Raw genomic sequence first — 14764 nt, 5'->3', positions numbered from 1 at the left:
TTGCGGAAGAGGAAAAAAAAAAGTTTCACACGAAATGGAAGAAGCAGATGAAAAAGGCGGCAAAAATGTTACTGCAATTCTCCAAATTGACATGCATTGTTCTTGTGAAGGTTGCTCTGAAAAAGTTCTCAAATGCGTTCACGATTTGCATGGTAACGAATCCGATAATTTACGAATTGATGAATTTTTGCTTCTGTTTTAATTTGATTTTGCTTTTTGAAATTTTTGGCGAGAAGATCTGAATTCGTGGATGAAGATAGAGGAAAATGGAGCGGTATACAAGGTGACGATGACAGGGAAATTCGATCCGTCGAAACTCCGGCAGAAAATGGAGAGGAAATTGAAGAAGACGGTGAAACTCATTTCACCTAAACTGGATATTGAGGAAACTGAGATCCAACAGAAGTATAAATGCAATGAGGTAATAATAAGCTACACACCGGAACTGAAATCTCTACTCTGTTTTCCGGCGAAAGTTTACACCCTCCGCATTGTAGTCGAATGCGGAAAGCATTATTATCTGTTTCTCTCGTGAATTGAATCGATTTGGAGCTTGTTTTGTACTATCGTAACTGTTAATATTGTCGATTGATTCTCAATTTCTTCATATTTTCTCACTTTGCTCAAATTTCTGATCAGGCATCAGTTACTAGTAGTCTGTTTCCGGCGAATTTTAGTCCAATATGGAAAGCATTATATCTGTTTCTCTAGTGAATTGAATCGGAGCTTATTTTGTACTATCTCAACTGTTTACATTGTTGATCGATTCTCAATTTGTTCATACTTTCCTCATTTTCTCAATTTCCAAGCAGACTACTGCTGTGTTTAAACTTCCTCTGAACTGCGACGCATGCAACGAGAAGATTCACAAAATTATCACTCGAACAAGAGGTAGCATTAACGAAATTCAACTTGCTAAACGTGTTTATCATGTATGTTGTAGAAGTTGAAGATACAATCAGAGTTTTGATGATAAAAATGGCTCTAATGCAGGATGCAGGAATGTGAGAATGGATTGGGAAAAGAGTTTGGTGACGGTAACTGGGACAATTGATGTGAAATCCTTGGCCGAATCTCTGAGATATCACCTGAGGAAAGATGTTGAAATTTTAACCGTGAATAACGGCGGCGGAGGAAGAGGCATTTACTCGCCGGACTTTGAATGCGTCAACCAGCGATCAACTATATGCAGATCGGTGACCGGAGATTATTTCTATCCTGCAACAGAGGCGTTCAGTGATGAAAATCCAAATGCTTGCACTGTTCTGTGAACAATTTTGGTAAGTGTGTAGAAACTTCTAGTAGTACTAGTATAATTGATCCATAAATGCTAATTCTCAAATGATTAATTACTTAGATTAGCAAAATTAATGCACTTATATGCTTAGAATTAGAAGTAATGTGGGATTTTTGTTGATTTTGTTCTGTCTCCAACTTAGAAAATGATAAAAGTTTGTGAACATCCTAATTCTCTTCCAATTTCACTTGTGGATCATACTAGAGTGTATTTGGTATAAAAATATCAAAATATTTTCTCTAGAAAAATAAACTTTTTAAAAATGAAAAAAAATGACTTTCTTAATTAAAAAAAAATAAGGAAAACAAGTTATCTCTTTTCAACCCATCCACCACCCCTGAACCACCTCATCTCGCCCATATAGTATTTTGCTAGATTACATTTAAATGATTTTGATATAATGTTTTTTACTTTCTTATCGAACACCAGAAGATAAGTGAGAAACTCAATCATTTTCAAACAAAATACTTTTTAGGTAAATCTTTTCCATGAAAAATACTTTCCTTTGTACCAAACATTCTAAGAGTCGATTTGAATTGATTTATTTTTAAGTGTTCTAAGTAAAAAATAAGTTGAAATTTATAAACATTAGAAATTCTACTTATGTCTTGACTTGTAACTTATAAGCCCAAAAATATACCCATCCAAACAGGCAATCGTCTATCCGTATGCTTTTTTGTTGTTGCTGTTGTAACGGGGGAGAAAGCCCATGAGATCATCTATCAATTCTTATACATAATTGTATATCTAAAAATTCTAGCAATGAACTCTCACTGAATAGAGACGACAATAAATATCCGATCTATACGTATAATATAAAAACAAAATATAATTGTAGGTGTTGGTCCTCCATACATACATATAATACATATTTTATATATCCTACACATACAATAGAAAAACATATACATTTGGATTCAATTGTTCACACTTACAATTGATATCTTAACATATACATACATTCAACCTTTGTTTTGAAAAACATATACATACATATATAGTAAAATTAAATGTTGTATTCCCGCAATTTCTATTAGGATTAGATATTGTGTGTGGATACGGTATACTTTACTGTGTTTTAAAAGAAAAATACTAGTATGTTGAGGGGGAAATATCTCGTTATATATGCAAAAATAAACTCGAATTATAAACGATATGTTAAATTAGGTCTTAGGCCTAACTCACACCCCAAAAGCTAGCTCAAAGGGAGGAGGATTGCCCAAGCCTTATAAGGAGTCCACCCATCTCATTAACCACCGATGTGGGACTTTTGTCATTCTTTAACACGATCCCAATTAAAAACTGAAATTGAGGGATTTTGACATTTTTTGAAAATTTCCCTACTGAACAATTTCTTCGAAAAGCCCATTCTCTAGAATTGCCCAAAACAATATGAACCAAATCTTGTAGTGGCCCAATAATATTTTTTTGTGCTTATGCTGGTTTCTTCTTTCCAAATAAAGTTGTATTTTTTTCTTCATGATTTTTTGATATTTTGTTAAAGTTAAAGTAAACTGTATTAGATAAATTAGTTTAGCGATTTTCATGATATTTGATAAAGCTAAATAACTTTCTATTACCAAAAAAAGAGTATAATAGCTTATGATTATGCCTTAGAGCCTCAGAGGAACAAAGTTAAAGATATGTAACCATTCACGAAGTTAACCTCTTCTTTATTCCTTTTTTTTTCTTCTAAAAAAAACATATTCAACTCAACTCAAATGACTTATTTACATTTCTATGAAATTGCAAATATTGAACTTCTATGAATCCTATTTACATTTCAACTTCCAAATTTTTTTCGTTGGATTACAAATTGGTTTTGTCCAATCACATATGACTTGTTTTAATTGAGAACTTGAATTTATAAAAAAATTCGTTTGGACATTCGAATTATGATTTGTTTCAATTGAACATTACAATAAAATGTTTCTTTGATACACTTGTGATTCAAATTTGAAAAATACTTTTTTGTGTATTCTCAAGTGTTCATTATGTAGTCACATAAAATATGACACTTCCTTTAATTATTATTATTAGTATCAATAAAATCAAACATGATATTTTATGGCTTATTGAGACTAGTGATTTATAACTAAAGAATATGACATATTTTCATTAGCTAACTTATTTACGTAATAAGCATTTGAAAATATAAGTAAAACTTTTTCAAAATTTCAGCTAATGTGTTCAAATACTTAATCAAAATATGTCATAATTTAAATATTTAAATGAAATTTACTAACAAATCTAAGGGTTTATAGAATTATAGTGGAAAATTTTCGTAACACACACGCAAGGCCCCCCTTGGATTCCAAATGCTTTTCAAAGAAAATAACAGGAAAGTCTCTTTTTTGTCTTTTCACGTTATTTATTCATCCCCTTTGTGCTTCTCCTCTCATTCCCTTTCAAATAGGATTGGTAGAGATTAATAATGTAAAAATTAATGATATAAATATTATTTTTTATCGAATATTTGCCTTGATATATAATATTTTAGTACATAGTGTAAATTTAAAGATATTTATTTTACATTTTAAGCTGACAAAAAATCTTACTATTTTAAGAATTAGTTTGATCGTTTTAACATTTTAATTCGCGAATACTAATCTCTGAAATCTTATACCACGTCCTATCCCCTACATAATATTAAACTTTATGCATACAAAGAATAAATAAATAATTTATAACGTACCAAACGGCTCCTAAAAATAACTAGACACACACTTTCATATGAGAAGAATAACAATATGTTTCGTAGGAAACTGACTTTTTTGTTTTATTCGCTTTCTTAAAATTAATAATTTTCTTTGATGCTTCTCCTTGTCTGTTTCCTTGGACTTCAAGCTCTAAGTAAAATTACATACACCTTCCAACTCAATTATTAATTGATTTTGGCCCTTGATATGTTTTGTGTTAATTAAATTAGTTGACATATGTATTTTAGTCATTTATGAATGAATTGTGAATTATTTGTATAATGTTTGCAATAACATTATCAACAAATATGGAGTAGAGTAACAAAGAAATATATATGAAGTAACATTACAAATTAAGTTTATATACATGTATAATTAAGTAGCGGAATGAATTGTAGTTATGAATTATGATGTGTTCATGAACATTTGAAAAGAATCTAAATTGCTTATATTAATTAATTGAAATTTAAATATACTTAATGGAATATGAAGAATAATAGAATTGGCATTTACCAATTATTGAGAGATCAAAATTGCTATTAGCACAAAAAGAAAAAGAAAAACATTGTTCACTTTATAGCTAGCATTCTCTTTTTCCCTTTAATTTCCTTTTGACACACACACATGCTGTGGAACTAAGTCAATGCATTAAGAAAAAGACTTCGTAATTCCTTTTGAAAGACAGAGAAAATTCTTCTACCTAAAAGAGGTGTGGCATCTAGGGCAAATGCCTCCCCAAAGACTCATGAAGGTATGCAAACGTAGACTTAAAGTTAAAAGACTTTGCTAGTAGCATATTGATATAAGTCTACAAGAATGTGAAACAGACAAATTAAATAGAAATAAAAATCTTGAAATATTGAGTTTTCTAATTTACTGTTATTAAAACAAAGAAACCTCTTATATACTATGCATTGGATAAACATTTATGTGCAATAGTTTCAAACTATAAAGAGATGTAAATTGCATTAGGCGAGTCTCATGCGACGAGCTCAATCGAGAAGGCACTTTGACATCTTGTTGGGATACTGCAAATGCTACACCAACATATTCTCTGGAGAAGGAATTAGAGTGGAATTCAATCCCTAATCAGTAGTCTCTACGTAAAACGTAAAGATATAAATCTCATTAGACAAACTCTATACGAGGAATTCAAGTTAGAAGATAATAGGTGGAGTACAACCACCAGAATGACATTCGATCTCTATCTCCCTTGTGGGATTCTTCTGCTACACCAACTCAGTCATTTTTATGGGTAAACTTGTACTATTGAAAATGTAACAAGTTTAAAATTAATGTTACAACTTTAAAGGTGGACCTTTAAAAAATGACTGGTAGGCCATTACTTTACAGCTATACACACATACATACAAAAGTACAAAAAGTGATAAAACCCTAAAAAGGCCCAAAAGGCCAGAAAAGACTAATCTCACCGGCCCACAGAAAGTAAACTTACTTCCCTTACCAGACCCGAAGTTTCCTACTTATTACCCAAAGCCCAATTGTCCTAAAAGCACATAAACTTTCATTTTAGTCTAAATTATTTACTTATTTATAGGGAAAATTACACAATTTCCTAATAAATTAATTTTTTTAAAAAAAACTTATGATATAAAAGCAAATGAACTTTCTTTAGTTTAGAAATAGTCGTGTGTGAGCACATATTGCATTTTAACTTATTTTCTTTACAAGATAATTACTAATTAGTAAAAATCAGGAGAGTTAGGACCTTCACATAGTTTCAAACTTTCAATATATATTTGACAATTTCACCTAAACTATGTTGGATTATTTATATGGAAATTATAAGAAAAAATAATTATGAGAATAATACATGTAATAATAATTTGCTATCATAAATTAAATTAAATTAATATACTTTAAATTCAAAAAAAATAATCATGGTCAATGTACATAATTTAAAATCCTACTTGAAAATCTCTATATTACCATGAAAGAGGATGGTATAATTAAAGGAAATAATATATATATATATATATATATATATTTATTTTTTTATTTTTTTATAATTAAATTAATTATCTAATAGACAAATAAAAATAGTTATAATATTTTTACATTGTATGTATAATCTTTCACGGTGATCATGAGTCTCTTTCTATAAAATTTAAAATGATGATTTATTTTCTTACAGAAAATAATTTATTTGTCAAGCTTTACATTTAAAAAGAAATTGAAACAAAGATTTAAAATTCCAATTTATTTTAATTGAGAACTAAAATTATAATCCTAAATTGCAATTTCAAACACATGCTAAATGTAATTTTCTGATAAATTTAACGGCGTTAGATATGTATAAAGCCTTTTTTTTTTTCCTCCATGCATAAAGTAGAATCATCATCATAACATAACATGCATGTATACTTACGACATGATGACATCTCACACATTCCCATGACAGCTCACTATACCACACGGTCCACTCTCCACTTCTCTCGCACATGCACATAATCTACACACAACTACCCTTCTTCCTCCCCCAACCCACTTCTATATAAATATTCTCACATTTTCTACTCTGTTCTCATATTCATTTTCTACTTTCTAGAGTCTTCTTAGAATATCAGTATCTATAATGGGCGAGGTAAGAGCAAAAATGGTGATTCTAATGGCGTTTTTGTTTTCCGGTGACTGATTTTGTTTTTTTTGTTGTTGTTGATTTGCAGAAGAAGAGTAAGAAGAATGAAGGAGGAGAGAAGAAGAATAACAGTGGAGAAGTAGTGCTGAAGAAGGAAGGAGGAGAGAAGAAGAACGATGGAAACTTAATTGTGGTTTTGAAATCGGATTTTCATTGCGAAGGTTGTGTTACTAAAGTTGTCAAAGCGATAAAAAGCGTTGGAGGTAAACTACAATGGCGTATTCCTTTGAATATTTTACAGAAATATGTGTAACTTATTGTTGTTGTTTTTCTTCTGTTTGGTAGTGCTTTAATTGAACTAAAATTTGTTGTTCTTCTATTTGGTAGTGTGCTTTGTTTCTATATTTCTGCATTTTGCTTTGATTGAACGAAAAATTGACATGTTATTGTTATTGTTCTTCTATTTGGTAGTGCTTTGTTTCAATGTGTCTGCATTCTGCTTTAATTGAATAAAAAATTGACATGTGATTGTTGTTCTTCTATTTGGTGGAGTAGTGTTTCAATGTTTCTGCATTTTGCTTGAATTGAATGAAAATTTGACATATTACTGTCTATTCGGTAGTGCTATGCTTCAATGTTTCTGCATCCTTTGCTTTAATTGTACTAAAATTGATATGTTAATTGTTTTTTTTTCTTCTTCTTTTTGTTAGTGATTTGTTTCAATGTTTCTGCATTTTGCTTTAATTGAANGCTTTGATTGAACGAAAAATTGACATGTTATTGTTGTTGTTCTTCTATTTGGTAGTGCTTTGTTTCAATGTGTCTGCATTCTGCTTTAATTGAATAAAAAATTGACATGTGATTGTTGTTCTTCTATTTGGTGGAGTAGTGTTTCAATGTTTCTGCATTTTGCTTGAATTGAATGAAAATCTGACATATTACTGTTGTTATTTTTCTTCTATTCGGTAGTGCTATGTTTCAATGTATCTGCATCATTTGCTTTAATTGTACTAAAATTGATATGTTACTGTTTTTCTTCTTCCTCTTTTTGTTAGTGATTTGTTTCAATGTTTCTGCATTTTGCTTTAATTGAACAAATTTTGGCATGTTATTGTTGTTCTTCTTCTGTTTGGCAGTGCCGAGTTTTCAATGTTTCTGCATTTTGGCTTTAATTGAACAAAAAATTGATAGTTGTGAATATTAATTGCTTGTTCTTCTTCAGAGTGTGTTGAAATGTACTGTGTACCTCTCTGAGTAAAAAGTTAAAGGCAAATGAGCCTCCGCCTGCGTTTTTTGCTTTTTCCAAGTTCTCTTTTACATAATTATACTTACTCACTGTGCGTTGAAATTTAATAAAGGTGTGGAGAAAGTTACGTGCGATGCCGATTCGAAAAAGTTGACGGTTATCGGAAAAGTTGATCCGGTGATGTTAAAGGAGAAAGTTGAACAGAAAACACACAAAAATGTTGAACTTGTTTCGCCGGTACCAAAAAAGGACGGCAAAGGAAAAGGAGGCGGCGGTGGAGACTCCGCCGGCGGTGCCGGAGAAGAGAAGAAGAAGCAGAACAAGGAAAAGGATGCGAAGGAGAACAAAGGAGGAGGAGAAGACAAAAAGACCAAAGAGAAAGAGGTACTGCAAAAATTACTGACAAATTGTCGCGTCGTTTCGCTCGTCGTTTTCATTCTGCTTCATTACTTCCATTGTTATTCTGTCCCCTTTTTGTCCTTATTTACGCATCTGGCGCATTTTAGCGTTTTTTGGTGTCTCATTCATCATTCGATTGTTCTTTTCAAATTCACAGTATATTCAAAACAATAGAATTTTCTTCTGATTCATTTGTCTCCGGAATAATCGGTAAAATCATGTGTGCCAAAATATCACATGCGTATTTTAGCAGTTTGTTCCCTGTATTGGCGCATCAGTTAACTGTTCATCTGTAAAATTTTGAATTTTCAAATAATTACGTGATTCTTACGTTTATCAGTTACGGCGATGATTAGTCAAAACTGACAATTACTGAATATTCAGATGTTTATTATTCATTTAATTCGTTCTTAAGATTTTTTTGAATTTCTCATTACTTTTGCTGTTTTTGTTTAACAGCCTCCGATCACCACAGCGGTGCTGAAGGTGCATCTCCATTGTCAAGGATGTGTACAGAAGATCTCCAAAATTGTCACCAAATGCAAAGGTCAGATTTGAAACCTTTTTTTTCTCCTTGTTAGATTTGTGATTGTTTCTTGTACTCCCGTTACTTCTTTCGTTGGATTGATTTGGACTGTGTTTTTTGTGAATGGTATGATGGAAAATTGATATGTAGCGGTGATTGTGCAGGATATAAGGAAATGAAAATAGACAAGCAGAAGGATTTGGTGACTGTGACAGGGTCGATGAACATGAAAGAGCTGGCGGAGATGTTGAAGAAACATTTGAAGAAGGAAGTTGAAATTGTGCCGCAGAAGAAGGAAGGCGGAGATAATAAGAAAGAGAAAGGCGGTGACGGTGGTGGTGAAAACGGAAAAGGTGGCAATGGTGGTGGTAAAGGGAAGGGAAAAGGCGGGGAAGGCAATGGCGAAGGAAAGGGGAAGGTGAAGGATGAGGTAGGTGGTGGTGACGGAGGTTTTGGTGGTGGAGAGATGATAATGAATAGTAATGTAGGTAATGGTATGCAGATGATGCAGCAGCAAGTCCAGTTTGGGTATCCATACCCGTATATGTACGGGCCAGTTTATCCAGCTGACCAGTTTCAGAACCCGTACCCGGTATCAGTTCATGCCCCTCAACTCTTTAGTGATGAGAACCCAAATGCCTGCAGTATTATGTGATGATAATCATGAGATTGGAAAAATAATCAGAACTCTTTTTGCTAATTTTAGAGAAAATCAAAAGCTAAAAACTTGTAGATAAAGAGAAGATGGCCTGGTGATAATTATTAGTAGTACTAGTATTAATCATAAATCTGTATGTAATTAGCTTCTAAAAATGGGTGAAAATGTTCTAAAATTAGATAATGATTATTAGTAGTAGCTCTTTTAAGATGGCCAATCCACTACTAGTTATGGCTTAGTTCTGAACTTGCAGAATTTCTTTTGTTGTTTCAAATTTTTGTATGTTAATTTAGTGAATCAACTCTAGTTGAAGCCAATTTTTCTTGAATTTGAAGTTGGTGCACTCTATATTTCATGGATACCACTGAATATATTGTCGTTGGTGGTGGTAAAAAGGCAAATTTGTTAAAACTAAGGACATATACTTTTACGGAAAATATAATTGGCAAGACAGATTTTTGGCACGAAATGACATGAGCAACAAAAATCAGGTATTTTTATAATTTTGGTGAAAAGTTAAGGACATTTGGGTAAATTCATTTATTTCATGTACCTAAATTACCCTTAAAAGTAAAATCACTTTATTTTGCCAGGTGGAAATCGGGTCCCACTAAAAAAAAAGCTAAAAGACTCCATTTCTTTATTATTTTTCATCATCAATTCCATATCTTCTTCTACTTTTCCGTTTCTTTTTGTAATTTTATTATTTTTCGTATTAATTAGTTTATTTGTCAAATGCTGAAATTTAATTATTTTTAGTAGAATTAGCCGTGATTTAGTTTGGATAATTTTTTTATTAAATAAATTAATTTGATTTTTGAAATGTTGAAATTAAGTCAAATTAATTAAGTCAATTTTTTTATCACATTAATTTTATTTTATTTTTTTCTATTTGGTTTTGGTCGATAATTTGATTTTTCAAACGTTGCAATTAAGTCAATTTTTTTATCACTTTAATTTTTATTTTTTTTTCTATTTGGTTTTGATCGATTAGAATATATATGATAATGTAAGAAATTGATCTAATTATATATAGGATCCTTCAAAAAATGTATGCATTATCTAAGAATTTAATTATTTCTAAGAAATATGATAAATTTGTTCCAACGATTTTATTTTTTTACAAAAAGTTAAAAATTTAGTTGTGATATACTATGTCTTGATGATGCTTGATTTAAATAAAAATAATCAATTAAAAAGACATAAGTTATTTTGAACATGAAAATTCATTCTTGACATTCTTAAAATAAAAACATAAATTAAAATACAAAGTAAATGCAAATAATTTGATTATTATAAAGAGAAATACATGAATAGAACAAAGATTTAAAAAATATATATATTTATAACATTTTTTTAATTTTAAAAAAAATTATATATGATGAAAAAAGTTATATTAAAAAATCAATGTATAATCTTTTATAAACAAACACAAAACAAAATATCTAAATTCTCATATTTCGTATATATCATTCTATAAAATACGTATAGCAAAATAAAAGGTTCAAGAAATTAATACGCAAAATTTTACGATTTTTTTATTTGAAATTTCATTACCTTCAAAAATTAATTCGAAATTTTCTCGCCACATTCACATTATTTTTTCTCTCAAATAAATAATACCGTAAAATATGCATATTAGACATTTTGGGCAAGTCTTAACAATTCTTTATAACTCTGACAAATGAAGTAACGTAGAGGAGGAAAAAAAAAGTCGAAGGAATTTTTTTTAAAATGAATGAAAAAGAGTAAGAAGATGAAAGAAAATGAAATAGTTAGGGTATGTGTCCCATTCGTACATTTGGCAGCCAACAAAAGCCTCATATAAGTGGTTTTCTTTTTTGGAGGAAAATACAAGTGATTTTGGAGGCAAAGAGATATTTTCGTTATTTACCCGTGTCTTGACAATTCGTGCCAAAATTCTATCTTGCCCAATTAGCACTGCTCATACTTTTATTTTGTGAATAATGATGCAATTGAAAAAAGTAAGGTACTCATGGTTTTCTCAGAATATTCTTTGTATGATTAGTCATGGAATGACTAAATGTGTAGGGTTAATGAAATCTTAAGATGTGATTCAATTATTCCTACACAAGTGAGATGACTAAAGTTAAAGTGGTGGAAATATTATTTAATTTATTTCCGACAAAAGAGGTTTTACTACTCTTTTAAGATATGGGTGAATTTTGTTTTCATTTACTTTCTTATTGTATTCACTGCTCATAATGACAAGGACATAGGTCTAATAATAACAGCTGCCGCATTATTTTAGTGTATGATAAAATAAATTAAATTGGTATTTAATGGGATTCTTTATTTGACCAAATTGAGTATAGTAGTAAATAATTAAGAAAATCATGCATGAGTTTTTGCCCCAATGCATACGGCGCAAAAACAAACCAAAAAATAAATAAATAGGTGCAATAACAAAGAGTATGTGGACAAATAGATGAGACATGCACTTAGTTATAAGGCTAATATGTTATTTGAACAAATTGAGCAACCAATTATTTAAATAGCTTTAAATATATTCCTAACCTCTTAAATTTATTAGTAGATTTTATTTGGATATTTAAACTATAATCTATTTTAATTCAATATATTAGATATTTCAATTCACATTTAGGAAAAGTCTCTACGCGTATTCTTAAGAATCTATTAGGTAACTAAGTTGATCACATAAATTATATTTTCTCTTTTAATTATATACATCAATGTATTGTTTGACGTTTTACTATTTGTTGAGGTTATTGTGTCTAATTTTTTTAAAAATGAAATACTTCATAACTTATTTGTGTATTGAGCTATGGAGAACACACAACAAAATTACTCTAAATACTTGATCAAAATAATTTTTAAAATTACTATTAATAATAAATGGTCATTTAAGTATATTCTTTAACTTTAATTAAGAGTAATGCTGTAAGTAATTACGAAAATCAAGTATGGGTTTTTGCCCCATTACCTACGACGCAAAAAGAGTGAAACAATAATAATAAATAATATAAGTGGCCAAGTAGACATAGACATTGACATGGCCCCACGCTGAAAACATAAGGGAAAGTTTTGCACTCTGTAAGTTGCAGTCTATAGGGTTATATGTCACCCACTTTCCGTAATATATAAACGTGCTATTTAATTTTGTTTCGGTTGATATATATATATATATGTGTGTGTGTGTGTTTCAATTTTGAATGTGTATAAGTAGATATTTAAATTTATATAAAGTTAAACTAGTATATACACATACGTTCTACGTGACAAATTAAATGAGATAAACTCGAACTGATTTGTATTATGTCACTAGAACTTGTGTGTTTACTTGTTCAATTTTATACAAGTTTATCCAACGCAGGGGTGAAACCACCCTTGGCCAAGGGATGACAAGCGATATCACTTTGCCGAAAAATTACATTGCATATAAAAGTTTAATTTTTATTTAATATATATAGTTTAATCTAGTGATTAAGGGGTCGTGAAAATTTCTTGAGGTCACATGTTTTAGCCCTGATAGCTTCATTTTTTACTACATACAATTATTGGCACCCCTTAATAAAAGTCATTACTACGCCACTGACCCAAAATTAAAGAATATAGATGGTTAAATTAAGTGACATGTTTATATAGTCTTTCTTAATTATGCACATCAGTCTTAATTGAATATACCTAGATATTGTATTGGTATAACCAATAAACAATCTTAAAGCGATTTTGAATGACTTTTTATGATTTATTAAAATTAATGCGTATAACTAAAAGAAGTGACATATTTAACTGATACATTTATTTATGTAATTGATATTTTAATTTTTTTCCAAAATTTGAAATTTAATAAAAATACTTCTTCGAATCAAAATAAATCATAGTTCAAACGTCTAAATAAAGTTTATATTCGTTATGTCCGACCTGGCCCTAAGGCTAAGGGTACCTCTTCTAATTAATTTTAAACAACTCATCGCCGTACAACAGACTCCACTAAAAGGACTTGTTCTTAATGATTTCAATTGGAAAAAAATACTTCTGCATTTACTCTTTGTCTTCAATCAATTACTATTATATATAATTATAGTGTAGTACTATTTGATAAATAAATAAAGTAGTACATTGATTTTAATTCAGACTGAACAATTTTATTTCAAATGGTACTTGTAACATTTTATTTCAAATGGTACTTGCTAAAAATGTGAGTTTCCAATGGGATCAGGGATCGATCGAAAATTGACTTGCTTGAAATGTTTTAGACGAAAATTGAAGATTTCATATTTTCATAATCTTATTCAAATGCTCTCTTTAAGACATATTCGATAATATTAAGACAATCGGAGCAGTTAGAATAAAAGAAAGACGAAATAGCTCCACGGCTTAAATATAGATGCACCATTATAGATTTGTCGAATTCTAGTCTTGGCCAATGACATGTCCGACAACACTAAAGCTATAAGTATAAATGTAATCATCTCAATTCGTCGATAAGCTTAGCTTTGTTTATAAATTCCTAAACTAATTAGAACGCTTATGATTATGATTTTGTTGTATCAACTCTTCCAATAATAACTATTGCTTGTGTTACCTTACAATAACGAAAATAATATATAAATATTTTTTATAACAATATCGTTATAAATAGGATTGACTGCACTCAGATGTTACTTTGAGGTGATCTCTCATTTGAATAAAAACTAAAGCAATCGTTTTCAAGTTAAACTAATTAAACATAATCAAATTCATAAATATTGAAATGTCATATAACTAAGCACCATCAACATAATAACACTGTTATATATTTTATATTCATATGAGTTAAGTAAATTCTCTTTATTTATTTTCATCCTATTAAAAAAATAATTTTAACAATATCATATTTTATGTTATTTCACAAGTGGAGTCTCGTTATTTAATTTTACCATTCTCAAAAAATCTAATAAATCTCTATATATATAAGTACTCACTCATTTTAAATGATTTGTCATGATTTATAAAAATAGTTTTCTTTGTCATTCGTTATAATAGAAGTTTAGGATAATTTGTTTTTTTTCCTTTTGTCTTAAGTATTTAGATTAATTATTTTTTTAGATTACAAACATAATAATAAAATAAATATTTAATAAAAAAATCTTTAAATATGAACATAAACAAAAATAAAATAAAATTATAATTAATATATTTTATATAGAAATACACAACAAATTATTTAAGACAGAGAAGTAACCGTCAGTTACGTTAATAATTGAAATTTCTGTTTAGTAATTATAGCATTGACTGTAAATTAATTAAAATTTGGTCAGCCTTGAAAAGTGCAGGAGAATAAATGAATAATTATGTCGGCCTAGGAAAAAAAAA

General features: G+C 29.6%; 2 protein-coding genes across 2 annotated transcripts; both read left to right on the top strand.

Moving 5' to 3' along the window:
* The first annotated feature begins 34 nt into the window (after positions 1 to 34).
* On the top strand, positions 35 to 1271 carry LOC125845459 (heavy metal-associated isoprenylated plant protein 3-like). The gene is made up of 4 exons (XM_049524972.1): positions 35 to 152; positions 237 to 421; positions 813 to 891; positions 994 to 1271. The coding sequence occupies exons 1-4, from the start codon at positions 35 to 37 to the stop codon at positions 1269 to 1271; spliced, it is 660 nt and encodes a 219-aa protein (XP_049380929.1).
* Positions 1272 to 6467: 5196 nt separating this feature from the next.
* LOC125845064 (heavy metal-associated isoprenylated plant protein 3-like) lies at positions 6468 to 9728 on the top strand. Its single transcript, XM_049524482.1, has 5 exons — positions 6468 to 6601; positions 6684 to 6858; positions 7954 to 8225; positions 8700 to 8787; positions 8931 to 9728. Exons 1-5 carry the CDS (start codon positions 6593 to 6595, stop codon positions 9419 to 9421), a joined length of 1035 nt encoding a protein of 344 aa, XP_049380439.1. The 5' UTR covers positions 6468 to 6592; the 3' UTR covers positions 9422 to 9728.
* Positions 9729 to 14764: the final 5036 nt, after the last annotated feature.

The sequence above is a fragment of the Solanum stenotomum genome, chromosome 11, assembly GCF_019186545.1.
Source record: "Solanum stenotomum isolate F172 chromosome 11, ASM1918654v1, whole genome shotgun sequence".
Taxonomy (NCBI): domain Eukaryota; kingdom Viridiplantae; phylum Streptophyta; class Magnoliopsida; order Solanales; family Solanaceae; genus Solanum; species Solanum stenotomum.
This window is presented reverse-complemented; position numbering and strand designations above follow the sequence as displayed.

What these genes read in the sequence shown, in the direction of transcription:
- LOC125845459 (XM_049524972.1), top strand. Translation starts at nt 35, where the DNA reads ATGGAAGAAGCAGATGAAAAAGGCGGCAAAAATGTTACTGCAATTCTC. An exon ending in ATGCGTTCACGATTTGCATG is followed by an intron (nt 153 to 236) that starts GTAACGAATCCG and finishes TTTGGCGAGAAG; the next exon opens with ATCTGAATTCGTGGATGAAG. An exon ending in AGAAGTATAAATGCAATGAG is followed by an intron (nt 422 to 812) that starts GTAATAATAAGC and finishes ATTTCCAAGCAG; the next exon opens with ACTACTGCTGTGTTTAAACT.
- LOC125845064 (XM_049524482.1), top strand. An exon ending in AAAAGACCAAAGAGAAAGAG is followed by an intron (nt 8,226 to 8,699) that starts GTACTGCAAAAA and finishes TTTGTTTAACAG; the next exon opens with CCTCCGATCACCACAGCGGT. An exon ending in AATTGTCACCAAATGCAAAG is followed by an intron (nt 8,788 to 8,930) that starts GTCAGATTTGAA and finishes GTGATTGTGCAG; the next exon opens with GATATAAGGAAATGAAAATA.